Source organism: Microcaecilia unicolor, chromosome 1, assembly GCF_901765095.1.
Source record: "Microcaecilia unicolor chromosome 1, aMicUni1.1, whole genome shotgun sequence".
Lineage (NCBI taxonomy): Eukaryota > Metazoa > Chordata > Amphibia > Gymnophiona > Siphonopidae > Microcaecilia > Microcaecilia unicolor.
Genome location: NC_044031.1, coordinates 307,273,191 through 307,289,641, shown reverse-complemented (window position 1 = coordinate 307,289,641; position 16,451 = coordinate 307,273,191). Strand labels below are relative to the sequence as shown.

The window sequence follows — 16,451 nt, the reverse complement described above, 5'->3', positions numbered from 1 at the left end:
TTGCGCACTGCTGGGACCAAGGGAAGGCGCACAGCATACTCCTCCGACATCGGAGTCCAGCGCTGCAGCAGAAATTGCTGTCGTGGTCTCATATGAGCCCTGGCCCAGGGCACTACTTCCATCGTGGCTGTCATAGAGCCCAACAGCTGCACATAGTCCCAAGCCCGAAGGGGAGAGGCTACTAGGAACTGGTCCACCTGAGCCTGAAGCTTGACAATCCGATTGTCTGGCAGGAGCACTCTGCCCACTTGGGTGTCGAATCGAACTCCCAGATACTCCAGGGACTGAGTCGGGCGCAGCTGGCTTTTCTCCCAGTTGATGATCCACCCAGGGAGCTCAAAAGAGCAACCACCCGGTTCACAGCTTTGCCGCACTCTGCATAAGAGGGGCTCGGATCAACCAATCGTCCAGATAAGAATGGACTTGTACTCCTTCCTTCCTCAGGAAGGCCGCGATGACCACCATTACTTTGGGGAAGGTCCGCGGAGCAGTAGCCAACCCGAACGGGAGGGCTCTGAACTGGAAGTGTCGGCCCAGTACTGCAAAACGCAGAAAGCGTTGATGAGGAGGCCAGATGGGAATATGCAAGTACGCTTCCTTGATGTCCAAGGATGCCAGGAACTCTCCTGCCTTCACTGCCGCTATAACAGAGCGGAGGGTCTCCATGCGAAAGTGCCGAACTTTCAAGGCCCGATTGACCCCTTTGAGGTCGAGGATAGGCCGTACAGAACCTCCTTTCTTTGGTACCACAAAGTAAATGGAGTAACGTTCCTTGCCAAGCTGATTTTCTGGCACCGGAACGACCGCCCCCAGGCGGATCAGATTGTTCAAGGTCTGCTGCACTACCACAGCTTTGACCGGAGACTTGCAGGGAGAGAGTACAAACCCGTCTTTTAAGGGTCGGCAGAACTCTAGCTTGTAGCCGTCTCTGATGACTTCCAGCACCCAAGCGTCTGAAGTTATTGTGGTCCACTCGCCCAGAAACGAGGACAGCCGTCCTCCAATCTGCACTGGGGCGTGGACCAAGGCCCCGTCATTGGGTACGAGACCCTGGGGGAGGACCGGAGGGAGCACCTCCGGGACGGCGGTCTCTGCGAAAGGAATGCTGCTTGGGGGAGAAGTTCCTCTTGAAGGAAAGAGGAGCCCGACCTGCCTGGGCAGTACCGACGGGCTTCCTGAAACCGTCCTCTGGAGGTACCAGGGCGAGTACTAGCCCGAACCCTGACCTCTGGTAACTTCTTGCCCTTAGATGTGCCGAGATCGGTCACGATTTTGTCCAGCTCGACCCCAAAGAGCAGCTTGCCTTTAAAAGGCAATCTAGCCAGGCGGGATTTAGAGGCGTGGTCAGCAGACCAATGTTTCAGCCAAAGCCACCGCCGCGCAGAGATTGTCTGAGCCATGCCTTTCGCTGAGGCCCTCAAGACATCATACAGCAAGTCTGCCAAATAGGCTAAGCCCGATTCCAGGGCCGGCCAATCAGCCCTCAAGGAATGATCCGAGGGGAAAGCCCGCTGCACCATAGTCAGGCACGCCCTGGCCACAAAGGAGCCGCAAATTGAGGCCTGCAAACTTAAAGCAGCTGCCTCAAAGGACGACCTTAAGGCCGCCTCCAATCTTCTGTCTTGGGCGTCCTTTAGGGCCGTGCCACCTTCCACCGGCAACGCCGTTTTCTTAGTCACCGCAGTGATTAAAGAATCCACGGTAGGCCACAGATAGGCCTCACGTTCACTTTCAGTCAAAGGATAGAGGCGGGACATAGCCCTAGCCACTTTAAGGCTCGCTTCCGGGACATCCCATTGAGCCGCAATTAAGGTGTGCATGGCATCATGCACGTGGAAGGTTCTAGGCGGGCGCTTCGTCCCCAGCATAATGGCAGAGCCAACAGGGGCTGAGGGAGAGACGTCCTCCGGAGAGGAAATCTTCAAAGTGTCCATGGCCTGTACCAACAGGTTGGGCAAATCCTCTGAGCTAAAAAGCCGCACTGCAGAGGGGTCATCCGCTCCATCCGAGCGGGGATCCGTCTCCTCCAAGGAATCCGCAAAGGACCGTTGGGAGACCTCAGATACGCTGCCCTCATCTACATCGGAGGAGACAAAGTCCTCCAAGGCCTGGGAATCAACCCGAGGGCGTTTACCTCTGGGAACCTCAACCTCTTTACCAGACGAGGGAGCAGGGGCAGCGTTTTGCATAAGGAAGGCCTGATGCAGCAGCAAAACAAACTCGGGGGAGAAACCCCCCAGACTGTGTACTTCCGCAGCCTGGGCAACAGCCCTAGACGCACCCTCAACCGGCGCTCGCAAGAGCGGGAGAGAGACATGCTGCGCATCCAAAATGGCGTCCGGCGCGACACTCCGTGAAGGAGCCGCGCGGGAAGAACGGCGCTTAACTTTAGCCGCTTTTGTGCCGTCGCCCAAATTAAGGGCGTTCATGGCATTAATGTCTCCAACCTCAAGGGCGGCCCAAGAAGAAGCCGTCCGAGCCGCGTGGCCGGCCAAGATGGCGGAGGCGAGGAGCGGGGGATGGGCGTTTATGGCGGGAAAAACCGCCACGCCGGAGGAAGGACCGGGACATTCATCGGCCACGAAACTGTCACCCAACAAGGGCGAATCAGGCTTTAAGACCCCCGCATCCCCTCTAGAAGCGCCCAAGCGATCCGGGGAGCGACTCTTTACGCCCTCGCCCTCCGACGCCATATGCCACGTGGAGATAAATCGGGGAACCCCCTGCCCGCTATAAAAAGGTAAAAATTACCTGCTGTCCGCTCCGAGCTGTAACGACCTGGTGTCCCAGTGAGTAGCTGCAATAAACGTTTAAATAAACGTCAAAATAAACGCCTTTAAGGAGGGGGGAGAAAAGGAGGGACCTGGCACCACCAGGTTTGCACTTGCTCAAAAGAGCCCTCAACCCCAGGCACTCAACAAAACCTAAAAATTAGGCTTGGAGGCCTAGCCAGAGCTGCTGCTGTGTGTGACCACCACCTGCTGAGATAGAGAACATACTGAGGAGTTTCCGGCAGCACATGACCACATATAGGGAGGCAAAAGTTTGCTCTCTATCTCCACCTGCTGGTAGATGGACACAACCCACCAGTCTATGGATTGATCAGCTTGATGATATGGAAAGGGGAGGATGGAGAGAGGGGCAGGAAGAGTGAGTAGACGGTAGATTAAAGGGGCAAGGGAAGGGGCAAACTAGAAGAGAAACTGACCTGCAGAACCACCAAGAGCTTTCCCCAGCGTGGAGTTAACGATAGTCACTTGGTCCATGACCCCCAGCAGCTCATCGGTCCCCCTGGAGTGGGAAGAGCAAGGTGAGTTACATTCAGGTACACTGGGCAATTCTCTGTCCTTCTGAAACTGTAGCTCTGCAATGTTTCAGTATCATGTGTACCAACTCATTATATAAAAATGTTTTTTTCTTTTGCTAAAAATCTCATTTGGGTCACATGTTGGATGCCCATTATCTATAGCCACTGCTTCTCACTCTATGCCAATAGCACGCATAACCCTTTTCACTGAAACAGAGTGACTGCATAACTCTCTATGAAAAGAGCATACAAGGAGAATTCCAGTTTCTTGAAGGCAAATAGGACATCATCTCCCAGCCCTCACCTGGCAAAAGTGGACCATCACAATCTATTCCTTTCAAAACATATACCTGTATAGCCATCCTATATTTAAATAAAAAGTCAGCCCTGATTAATACAGGCCCCGATGCTCAAAAGTAAACGCAGGCGCTAGAAGCCATTAGCGCTGTACTAGCACCCGCATTTACCTTCGCAGAATGTTCAGCGGGGTCTAGAACAAGAAACAAGCACGCCAGGCACTAGCACAGATAGAATGCAAATGTAGTCAAACTCATGTAAATGAGGTCATTTTGTATTCAGAAAAGAGTGCCCGAATCAACCTTACTGCTGCAAAAAATAACACCAGATTGGAGTTGGAAGAGAGGATTTCCCATGATTCCTTCTGCAAAATCTGCCAGTTGTGATTGCTTTTAGAAGCAGAAGGATGCCTTTAAGTGTTGGCGTCTGTTTCCTGTATCTAAATGTAAGCGTCCAAGCTAAAAAAAAATTTAAACACGCTTATATTTAGGCCACAGAAAACAGACGCCAATGTGTGCTTCACGTTCGGGTTTTACCAGGCACAGGAGCCGAGCTCTTCTGTGCATGTGCAAAGCACAATCTTCCTGCCAAACTCCCTGATGCTCAAAGCTATGAGCATGTCTATATTTGCATCTCATTATCATTGAGCATTATGGCGTCGATCTTCTATGCTGTTCCAGTGGTATTATTACAGCGCTATTCAGAATAGCACTGGAGTTTTGAGCATCAGGGCCATAGTGAACAAAACACTTCCAGCAATGACAGAGGCTGAACAAGTCATATTTATAATTTAATTAAAATTTTAAAAGGTGATGTAGATATTCAGCCAGCATTATTACTGGATATTCAGTGCTGGGCCATGTCTAGGCACCAGCATAGAATATCAGGATGTATGCGTCTGTCTCTTACGTGGTTAAGTGTGATATTCACAGAGGAAAAGGAAGATACCCTTACAAAATGCAATGAAGATCACAGAAAAGTAGAAGGAGACAACTCTCAGACAGGGAGAATTCAAGCTGAAACTCTTTATTAGGCCCCAAAGACCTTGTTATGATTGGGGTCTGAACCCCTCTCAAACTTACCTCTTTCCTGGGGGTCAGCTTCTTAGCTGGCTTCTGTTTCTTTTCTCTGTCCTTTCTGAGCTGGCTCTGTCTCTCTGTGCTGGCAGCTTCCAGCAGCATGGGGTTAATTGTTTTACTTTACTACAGCTGTGTGTTGCCTGAGTTGCTCTACCTCTCTTTGGGTGTACTGGCTTCAAGTATTTCACGGTTTTGCATTGGTGTGGGTTGGGCCTCTCTGGGTCAGTGTGCTTTTGCCTAGGTCTAGGGAGTGTGACATCATCAGGGAGGGCCTTGATAAGGAAGTGGTGTTGTTTCCTTCAGGGCCTTTGCAACAGTTGTGTTTGCTTTAGGTAGGGTGGTGCAGTGTGCACTTCTGACATTGTGTCTAGGGTCCCTGCTTGCTTTTGCTAAGGTCCAGGTTAGTGTTAGTGCAGTGTGCACTGGTGTCTATGTGTTTAGCTTTCCTGCTTTTCCCTTTGGTTCCCCTGCTTTTCCCTCTTGGTTTTGGAAGCATTGCTATGTGTAGGGCTTTGGAAGCTCTGTTGCTATTAGAAGTACTCCTGGGTTTGGTGTTGTTAGAAGTACTTCTGGTGTTTGTGCTATTGGTAGCATTGCAGTCTTTGTTGTTGGTGTTTGGTGATTTAGAATCACTTTTGGCTAATGTGTTAGCTTCCCTTCTTTTTCCTTGTGGCTCCCCTGTCTTCCCTTTTAGTGCTAGGAGCTCTTCTGGTTGCTTGCCAGAGTAGTGCTTAGGAAGCACCTTGTTAGTTGTTTCTAGCTTGCTAGAGCAGTGCTTAGGTAGCTGGTTAGTTCTGTGTTTAGCTTGTGTAAAGCTCTGCTTGTAGCTTGGTGCTTAGTAGCACCTGTGTTAGCTTTGGGTTTAGTTCCCTGCTCTGTTAGTTTAGGGCTTAGGAAGTCCCTTTCTTGAGCAGGGCTTGGAGCTCTTGTTTAGCATAGGGCTTAGGAAGTCCTTTTGTCAGTTTACTGTTAGGAACACTCATGCTAGTTTAGGGTTAGGAGCACTTCTGTTTCCAGTCCTGGTCCCTATGTCACCCGGTATCCAGTAAGTCCTGTCGGCTACTCGAACCCAGAAGCTCAACTCCTGGGGGGCTTAGTAGCTAAGCACAGGTGAAGCTGTGCGGACCAGTCCAGTGTGCTCCAGTCCAGTGTGTTCCGGTCCGGTGTGTGTTCCAGTCCTGTGTCCTCCAGTCCGGGGGATTCCAGTCCAGGGTGTTCCAGTCTGGTGTGCTCCAGTCCAGTGTGTTCCGGTCCGGTGTGTGTTCCAGTCCTGTGTCTTCCAGTCCGGGGGATTCCAGTCCATGTGTTCCGGTTCGCTGGGCAGTGCCTGCAGTCCCTGCCGGTGTGCTTACCCAGTGTTGGTTGGTGGGTTTTGCCTGCTGCTGTCGCTCCTCGTCAGCAGCCCAAGGGCTCACGTTTGCTCCAGAGCCAGGCCCCGCGGGCTCTGAACCTGAGAACCTGACAGACCTGACATGAGTCAGGGTTTCGGTGGGAAAACCGCCTGCATCCGGGGTCACAAGACTGCACATAAAAATATATAATCTTAAAATAAAAAATCTGACTTCTATAAACATGCATGTGTTCAAAAAAATGTTATCACAATACTAAAAACCTGTCAAAGCAAATAATAAAAACTCAAACATATCAATAAAAAAACATATTTAATAAAAGTGTGAACAATTAATAAAATATAGACCTTAGAAACAAACATAAAAGCAATCTAAAGCAATTGAACAATCTAATACAATTTGTGCCTTAGGACATATATGAGTGAGATGAGATAAAAGAACTGAGAAAAGATGGTGTGGAATAAAAAGAACTGGAATAAAATTCAAGTTACCTTGAAATGAAGTCAATTGTGTATGGTACCTATAATTGGATATTTCTCTTTCAAAATTGCCACACAGCCAAAGCTAAAGGGGAAACAAAAAAGTAAAAGGGGGAAGGAAAAATAAAGTCCATGTTAAACCACTTAAAATAAAAGCCCCACCAAAAGTGCTAAAAAAAGGCACAAAATGACAAAAGACTGAAAGACCAGATCAAAAAAGGTTCCATTCCCGATAAAATTATATGGTTATGAAATTAACCAGTTTTGCATAACCGGTTAAGAGTACCATTAAGCATGATCGTAGAAAAACGGCATATGGTACAGGATCCAATTCACTTATGAATCTTAAAAAGGACACACTGCCATACCTGGGGTGAGAGAGGAGAAGAAACAAGAAAAAAGAAAAACATGTGCAGATCCCCTTGGAAATAAAACCCCACCGAGTACCATATGGAACTAAAAACCGGATCAAAACAAACAACTGAATATAAAAATAACTGGTATAATATCTATGAAGAATGGCTAGGAAAATATAACCAGTTTTGGGTCCACTATGTGAAAAAATAGTAGAAAGTTGGTATTGTTAGATGCTGTGACCAGACACAGTAAAGAACATACTGCTAAAAGTTCAAAAACTTAACATCTACATGGATAGGACTATGCCATTATCAAGATACATAAATAAAGTAAAATAAAACAAAACCTTACCCCTATGAGTACCGCCAAAAAACTGCATTTGAAAATGCTGTCACAAATGACGTTAAGGAAAGCATGTAGGTTTTATGTTTTTTTTTTTTTTTTAGCTTTTAGCAGTACGTTCTTTCTCATGCCATTAAACTATGCCGTTTTTCTACAATTGTGCTTAACTGTACTCTTAACCAATTATGTAAAACTGGTTAATTTCTTAACTGTATAATCTTATCCGATATAGAACTTTTTTGATCTGGTCTTTCATTCCTTTGTCATTTTGAACCTTTTTTTAAAAGTTGTTTAATGTGGATTTTATTTGTCCTTCCCTCCTTATCATTTTCATTTTTGTTTCCTCTATAGCTTTGGCTGTGTGGCAAATTGGAAATATCCAATTATAGGTACCATACACAGTTGATTTCATTTCAAGGTGACTTATTTTATTTATTTATTTCTTTATTTTATTTGTTACATTTGTATCCTACATTTTCCCACCTATTTGCAGACTCAATGTGGCTTACATAGTACCATAAAGGCGTTCGGCAAATCCGGTAAGAGCAAATACAAGTGATATTGAGGTAGAATAGGGTTCATGTGTAACAGACACATTAGAGAATCATGGAGAGGAAGAGTTATTTTATATCCATTATGAGCTTTGGTTTTGTTGTGTTGCAGGGTTCAGGCACTTAAGTTGGGTCTGTAGGGTATGCCTTTTTGAACAGGTTAGATTTTAGTGATTTCCGGAAGTTTAGGTGGTCATACGTTGATTTCACTGCTTTTGGTAGTGCGTTCCAGAGTTGTGTGCTTATATAGGAAAAGCTGGATGCATAAGTTGATTTATATTTGAGTCCTTTGCAGCGTGGGTAGTGGAGATTTAGGTATGTTCGTGTTGATCCTTTTGTGTTTCTGGTTGGTAGGTCTATGAGGTCTGTCATGTATCCTGGGGCTTTGCCGTAGATAATTTTATGAACTATGGTGCAGATTTTGAAAGTGATACGTTCTTTGATTGGGAGCCAATGCAGTTTTTCTTGGAGGAGTTTAGCGCTTTCGAATCGCGTTTTTCCAAATATAAGGCTGGCTGCCGTGTTTTGAGCAGTCTGAAATTTCTTTATGATTTGTTCTTTGCAACCCGCGTAAATTCCATTGCAGTAGAATTCCAGTTCTTTTTATTCAGCATCATCTTTTCTCGGTTCTTTTAGCTCATCTCACTTATATATGTCCCAAGGCACAAATTGTATTAGATTGTTCAATTGTTTTACACTGCTCTTATGTTCATTTCTGTGGTCTATATTTTATTCATTGTTCACACTTTTTTAATATGTTTTTTTCACTGATATGTTTGACTTTTTATTATTTGCTTTGAAAAGTTTTTAGTATTGTGATAACATTTTTTTGTACACATGCATGTTTATAGATGTCAGATTTTTGATTTTATGATTATGTATTTTTATGTGCAGTCTTGTGACCCCTGATGCAGGCAGTTTTCCCACCGAAACACTGGCTCGTGTCGGGTCTTCAACTTTGGTGCCTAATAAACAGTTTCAACTTGAATTCTCCCTGCCTGAGAGTCATGTCTCCTTCTACTTCTCTGTGATCTAAGTGTGATATTCAGCACTTAACCGCATAAGCAACACCACATAAAGGACTGACTTTTATGCGGTCTGATTTAACTGCTACATTTGGGTGGTTAAGTACTGAATATCAGCATTTAACCACATAAGTGCCAACTCCACCCCCGACCACCCATGAAATAGCCGGCATTGAATTTAATGGTCCGTAGTCAATAGAAATAAAACATGGAAAAGAAAATAAGATGATACCTTTTTTATTGGACATAACTTAATACATTTCTTGATTAGCTTTCGAAGGTTGCCCTTCTTCGTCAGATCGGATATAAGCAAATGTTGGTAGATGACAGTATATATAAGTGAAACATCAAAGCATTTCAGTAACAGTCTAACAGGATGGGGGTGGATAGGTGAGAGACCCCCTATCCACCTCCCTATCCACCCCCATCCTGATAGACTGTCACTGAAATGCTTTGATGTTTCACTTATATATACTGTCATCTACCAACATTTGCTTATATTCGATCTGACGAAGGGCAACCTTCGAAAGCTAATCAAGAAATGTATTATGTCCAATAAAAAAGGTGTCATCTTTATTTTCTTTTCCATGTTTTATTTTATTTCTATTGATTACCTTTAAAAGTGGACTAACACAGCTACCACACCTCTCTACTCATGGTCAGTAGTGATATTCAACAGCACTAACTTGTTAACTGCTGCTGAATATCAGTGGATAGTCCCATGCAAGCAATTTATCCGGGCAGGAGCTGTTTCTGGCCAGTTAAATTGCGAATATCAACCCAGACATTTATAATCCACTTTCCTCCAAATGAATTCAAGGTGGGGTACAGAAAAAAAACCCCCAACCATTTAACAGGAACAAATAGATGCAAAAGACCTTAAACAATATTGCATAACAAAGGGGCCCTTTTGCTAAGGTGTGCTAACAGATTTAGCGCGCTAAATGATAAGACGTCCATAGGAATATAATGGGTGTCTTATAATTTAGCACATGCTAATCATTAGCACGTGCTAAATCCATTAGAGCACCTTAGTAAAAGGACACCAAAGTCTGCCTATCGCCAAACACCCATCCCACTGTCCATAGAAGTAGTGCTTGCACAAAAAAATCCACTTCTAAGGGAAAAGCCAAATTTTAAGCCTCTTTCTGGGCAAATTATGGTTCCTCAATCCCTGCAATTTAACCTCCCTCAGCTGAAATGCAGGTCTGACATGCAATTTGGCAAGTACAGTTCCAGTGTGATGTCTTACCGTCCATTGGGTCCCAGAAAGCCAGTGGCGTGGCACTCATCAACGAAGACCAAAGCGTTGTACTGTTGGGCCAATGCGCAGATTTCCCGCAAGGGTGCAATGTCACCATCCATGGAGAATACACCATCTGTAGCGATCAGACGCAGTCGGTGTTTCTGACAGAAGAGGAAAGAGGCGACATTAATCTCGATCACTTACAAGCGAAAGTCAGCTAGTTGCGGAGAACCAATGTAAGAAACAAGAAGTAATATATATGGAAAGCTACTTCAACTGGGTTATTATATTTTGCCTAGGTTGGAAGGCCAAGTAGGTGCCTATTTAAATGCTATTTTGTAAGGACAAACAGGTGCCTAGGTGTCTTTATAACATAGCCGGAAATAAACGTAGAACACTGCAGTATAGTTTAAATCGCTTTATTGTAGGAAAGCCTGATGTGACCAGGCTTTGGTATAAGCCTACTCAGGGCATGGACTTATATCTATAAAACAATTAAAAACAAATATTTTGACAAAAAAGAAACAGAAGGCCCAATATTCCAAAGGGTTTAACCAGACAGATGGGGCTCCAAATCAGCATCATACTCATCTCTATCATTTACTTAAGCATTTTACAAGTTCCCCAGTTCTGGCAGCTTCTTCCTCACTGAGGGCTGATGATTTTGCCTCTGGGTTCCACAATAAGATTGCTCTGCTCAACAATCTCCACCAATCTGCCCGTCTGTACCTGCTACTCCCTCCTCTGGCTCTTCTCCTCCTGTGCTGGTCAACTTTGCTGCTTCATTTACTCTTCCAAATATAGCTCTCCTTCAGACTACAGTTTCTTGTCTTCATCCACCTTCTCCTTTTAATGGTCCAATTCTTGTATTTCTCCTTCAGAGAATCGTTCAGCCTTTTCTTCCATTTCTTCTCTCAGTGTCAACCTCAGTCTTTCTTCCGGTGTCTTCCCTCTGTCCTGGAAACAGGTTATCATTACCCCTATTCTCAAGGATCCCAAATTGAAACCCTCTGCTCAGTGTGCTGCAGAGGCAAAGAAAGCAAATAGAATGTTAGGCATTATTAGGAATGGAATGGAAAATAAAAACGAGGATGTTATAATGCCTTTGAATCACTCCATGATGCAACCGCACCTTGAATACTGTGTGCAATTCTGGTCACCACATCTCAAAAAAGATATGGTGGAATTAGAAAAGATACAGAGAAGGGCGATGAAAATGATAAAGGGGATAGGACAACTTCCCTATGAGGAAAGGCCAAAGCAGCTTGAAGAAAAGACGGCTGAGGGGAGATATAATAGAGGTATATAAAATAATGGGTGGAGTGCAACGAGTAGACATTAATCACTTGTTTAGTCTTTCCAGAAATACAAAGACTAGGGGGCATGCAAAGAAGCTACGAAGTAGTAAATTTAAACCAAATCGGAGAAAATATTTCTTCACTCGTACAATTGAACTCTAGAATTAATTGCCAGAGAATGTGGTGAAGGGGAAAGGGAATGGGACTTGATATATCGCCTTTCTGTGGTTTTTGCACCAACATTCAAAATAGTTTACATACAGGGGCATTTTCAAAAGGAACATCCATGTTTTGATATGGATGTCCTTGCAGAACGTCCCGATCCAGGGGTGGGGAAACCCGTATTTTGGAAACAAGATGAACGTCCATCTTTCGTTTCGAAAATACCGTTAGGGACGTCCAAATCCTTAAATTTGGTCGTCCCTAGACTTGGTCGTTTCTGATTTTCGGCAATAATGGAAACCAATGACATCCATCTCAGAAACAACCAAATGCAAGTCATTTGGTCGTGGGAGGAGCCAGCATTTGTAGTGCACTGGTTCCCCTGAAATGCCAGGACACAAACCGGGCACCCTAGGGGGCACTGCAGTGGACTTCATAAATTGCTCCCAGGTACATAGCTCCCTTACCTTGTGTGCTGAGCCCCTCAAAACCCACTACCCACAACTGTACACCACTACTATAGCCCTTACGGGTGAAGGGGGGCACCTAGATGTGGGTACAGTGGGTTTGTGGTGGGTTTTGGAGGGCTCACTGTTTCTTCCACAAACATAACAGGTAGGGGGGTATGGGCCTGGGTCCGCCTGCCTGAAGTGCACTGCACCCACTAAAACTGCTCCATGGACCTGCATACTGCTGTCATGGACCAGAGTATGACATCTCAGGCTGGCAATCAATATTTTGAAAGATATTTTTTGAGGGTGGGAGGGGGTTAGTGACCACTGGGAGAGTAAGGGGAGGTCATCCCCGATTCTCTCCGGTGGTCATCTAGTCATTTCGGGCACCTTTTTGTGCCTTGGTCGTAAGAAAAACACGACCAGGTAAAGTCGTCCCAAGTGTTCATCAGGGACGTCCTTGTTTCTTTCAATCATGGGTCAAGGACGTACAAGTGTTAGGCATGCCCAAGTCCCGCCTTCGCTGTGCCTCCCATACTCCCTCTTGAACTTTGGCCATCCCTGTGACGGAAAGCAGTTGGGGACGTCCAAAATTGGCTTTTGATTATACCGATTTGGACGACCCTGGGAAAAGGACGTCTATCTTCTGATTTATGTCGAAAGATGGGCGTCCTTCTCTTTCGAAAATGAGCCCGATAGTATATACAGGTACTTACTGTATCTGGGGCAATGGAGGTTAAGTGACTTGCCCAGAGTCACAAGGAACTGCAGTGGGAATCAAACCCAGTTCCCCAGGATCAAAGTCCGCTACATTAACCACTAAGCTAGTTAGCTTAACGGTGTTTAAAAAATGTTTGGATATCTTCCTAAAAGAAATGTCCATAAGCCATTATTAAAACGGACTTGGGAAAATCCATTGCTTATTTCTAAGATAAGCAGCATAAAATGTATTGTACTGTTTTGGGATCTAGCCAGGTACTTCTGACCTGGATTGGCCAGTGTTGGAAAAAGGATAGTGGGCTTGATGGACCTTCGATCTGTAGCAGTATGGCAACATTTATGTTCTTATGTTTCGCCCAACACTGGGCTGCATCAGAGGTAACTGTCTAGAGATCAGATTGCACATAAATCCTTTAAAAACAATACTAGAACATGAAAGGCAAGTAGAACTGATACCGTTACTTTTCCAGCAACATCGGTTTGTAGGAACAGTATTTGCCATACGAAAACGCTGGATTACATACAGATTTTTAGAATCCTCCCAAGCACCTAATAAGCTTGAAAATATCTAAATTTATAATATATAAGCCCTCTAACCATAAATCATTCCCAGAAAAACAACAAGCTGATAGTGGTATGTCTGTTTTGTGACTAGAGACCTGCAAGGGAACGGGGTTTGCGGGAATCCTGTGGAATCTGCGGGAATCTCCGGGGCTGTGGGGTTCCCACTGGGACTGAAGCAGGTCTGCATGGTTCCCGCAGGGACCGAAGCAGTTCCTGTGGAATTCCCCACAGGAATGGAAGCAGTTCCTGCGGGGCTCCCGCGGGTACGGAAGCAGTTCCTGCGGGGTTCCCTTGGGGATGGAAGTGGTTCCTGTGGGGTTCTTGTGGGGACAAAAGTAGTTAAGCCTTTCCTGCAGGGTTCCTGTAGGGACAGAAGCTGTTCCTGCGGGGTTCCTGTAAGGATGGAAGCAGTTCCTGTGGGGTTCACGTGGAAGTGTAAGCTGTACCTGAATCAGCCTCTCACCTTCCAAGTACCATGTTCTCTGAATGCCGCCTCCTCCTCCTCACTTTAACAGCACACATGCAGAAAGTCTTCCATTAACCCTCTCTGTTTCTGGGCTGATGTACAGGCCTCAGCTCTGACACAGCCACGAGCATCAGAGGTCACCTGACTTACTGGTGTGTGCATATGGTGACCTCTCAACACACAGTGCCAACAAATCAGTCTTACATGTGCGCACCAGAGTGTTCCAACTTTCATTCCTTCCTTGCCTGCAGTGCTGCGGCTCAAACTCAGAGAAAGACTCAGAGAGCTGACCAGAATGTTTTTTTCTTTAGGTACCATTACATTTTTGCTGGAATGGGTGAGGTTGGGTAAGACTCCAGCAGGGACAGGTGAGGATGGGTTAGATTTCTGTGCCTGTGCAACTCTCTAATTGTGACACGGAGCTGGATAACTGCCTAACTCAGTGCCTGCAAATTTCTCTTGTGTATATTTCTTGTGCTTATTCCCAAAACTCAATTTATTATTCTCTAGGATCATAGTTAAAAAAGATTGAGAAAATCAAAAACTTTGATTGTAGTTACGCCTTTCTTTTAGCCACCAAACTATTTTTCTACCTTTTCAAGAAAAACAGGAACGTTTCAGGTCACAATTCACTTTTATATGATACTAGTAAAAAAGGCCCGTTTCGGAAACAAATGAAACGGGCGCTAGCCAGGTTTTCCTCGTAGTGTGTATGTTAGAGTGAGTGTGTGTGTGAGAGTGACTGTGTGTGAGAGAGAGAGAGAGAGATTGAGTGCTTGTGTATCTGTGTTTCAGTGTGTGTGTTTCAGAATGACTGTGTGTGAGTGCGTATGTTGGACACAGTGAGTGACAGAGACAGAGTTTTCCGAGAGCTACAGTGTGTTTGATAGAGCGTCTGGTTATTACCCCCCATTCGTACTTTTCCCTTTTGTTGGGCCCCCTCCGTTTCCTCCCTCTTTTCCCCTCTCTTGCCTTCCCCCTCCCCATCTGTACTGAGTGAGTGTGTGCCCCTCCCTCCCCACCTGCTTTTCCTTCTGTTAAGCAGTTCTGTCTTCCTTCCCTAATGTCCTCCTCCTCCATGCCAGCATTCTGACATCCTTCCCTGATTTCCTCCTCCTCCATGCCAGCATACCCTCCCAGGCAGAGTTAACCCTGTTGCTATGAGATTAGGTTGTGTGTGTTGATGTCGGTTACCGAGGGTGGCTCCGGGATCTCGGTGCAAGTTGTGTTTGTGTGATGCTCTCTTTACCGCCCCGCCGTCGACGTCATCGCTTACCGAGGGGGGCTCGGGATCTCCGTCCAAGTTGTGTATGTGCGAAGCTGTTTGTTCCGCCCTGCCGTCAACGTAATCGCGTGGTGACGTGAGGGCGGAGCTACACGTCCCTCTCCGGTTTGTTGGGGTTTTTTTGGCGTGGCCGCTACTCCTTGGCGCTGAGTGCAGTTATTTCTTCCTTCCCTTATTCCGCCTCCATGGCTGGTAGCTTTCTGTGAGGTAGAAGCGCTGCCGGGCCGCCTCCTCTTCCACATTCCGCCCTCTCTCCCGCCTCCTCTTCGTCGTTCCGCCCTCTCTCCTGCTTTCGGCTACTGATTGGCTCCTTGAATGTGCTCCGCCCTCAACGTCATTACGTTTGACGCGAGGGCGGGGCCCACAGACTGTGTTTCTGCTGCTACAGAGCTTCGAACAAACGAACTGGCTTCATTGACGTCAGTGGTCAATGGAACGTTGAGAGTGCTTTTTATGTCGAGATGGGGCGTGGCCTAGGGCGCAGATGGGCGTGGCTGAGTGCGGGAGTCTGAATAGCCTAGGTCAGGAGCCACAGTTGGAGTGAGGTGAGCTTCAGAACGTCTGAACGGGATTCAGAATGTCTGAGGGGGATTTTATTTATATAGATACCACCCAACAGAAATCTAAGTGGTTTCACAAATAAAAACATTACAAAAACAATGGAGTGGAGGAGTGGCCTAGTGATTAGGGTGGTGGACTTTGAGGAACTGTGTTCGATTCCCACTTCAGGCACAGGCAGCTCCTTGTGACTCTGGGCAAGTCACTTAACCCTCCATTGCCCCATGTAAGCTGCATTGAGCCTGCCATGAGTGGGAAAGCGCGGGGTACAAATGTTAACAAAAAAAAAAAAAAAAAGGGCCAGATTCAGTAAATGGTGCCCAAATTTAGACGCCGGAAAGATCTATGCTAAACTCGTATTCTATAAAGGGGTTGCTGAAACCTGGTGTAAATACTGGTCAATCCATGAATTCGATAACACTAAAGTTTTGGGATGCCCCGACCCACCCATGTTCCCCTATGACAACACCCTCTTTTGGGTTGCATGTGAGACCCTTTGGGGGAAATTCTATATATGGCGCCATAAAACCACGCTGTTAGTGTGGTTCTATAAACTATGCCTAAAGTTACATGTAGTTTGTAGAACATGTAAGTTAGGCGCAGATCGGGTATATTCTGTAGTAGTGCACATAGTTTTTTTGAAACACGCACAACCCACCCATTCCCATAGCCATGCCCCCTTTTTGACTGCACACATTAGAATTTACGAGCATTGCATTATAAAATATGCCTAGAAAGCTATGCGCGTAAATTCTAATTAAAGCCAATTAGTGCTGCTAATTGGTTAAGTTTCAATTATCGGTGCCGATTGGCTTGTAAATCAATTAAGTTGTGCATGCAATTTGGTCATGTGGCCAAATTAGTGCACACAACTTGAAGGAACCATTTATAGATTTTGGGTGTTTGGGTGTACA

General features: G+C 45.8%; 1 protein-coding gene across 1 annotated transcript in view; it reads right to left on the bottom strand.

Annotated features, from left to right (window-relative positions):
* GCAT (glycine C-acetyltransferase) overlaps positions 1-16,451 on the bottom strand; it is an 82,921-nt gene that overhangs the window by 21,904 nt on the left and 44,566 nt on the right. The window contains exons 5-6 of the mRNA XM_030208029.1: positions 10,039-10,193; positions 3,209-3,291 (exon numbers count right to left, since the gene is read on the bottom strand). Coding sequence (XP_030063889.1) covers positions 3,209-3,291; positions 10,039-10,193 — 238 coding nt within the window. The remainder of the gene's footprint in view (positions 1-3,208; positions 3,292-10,038; positions 10,194-16,451) is intronic.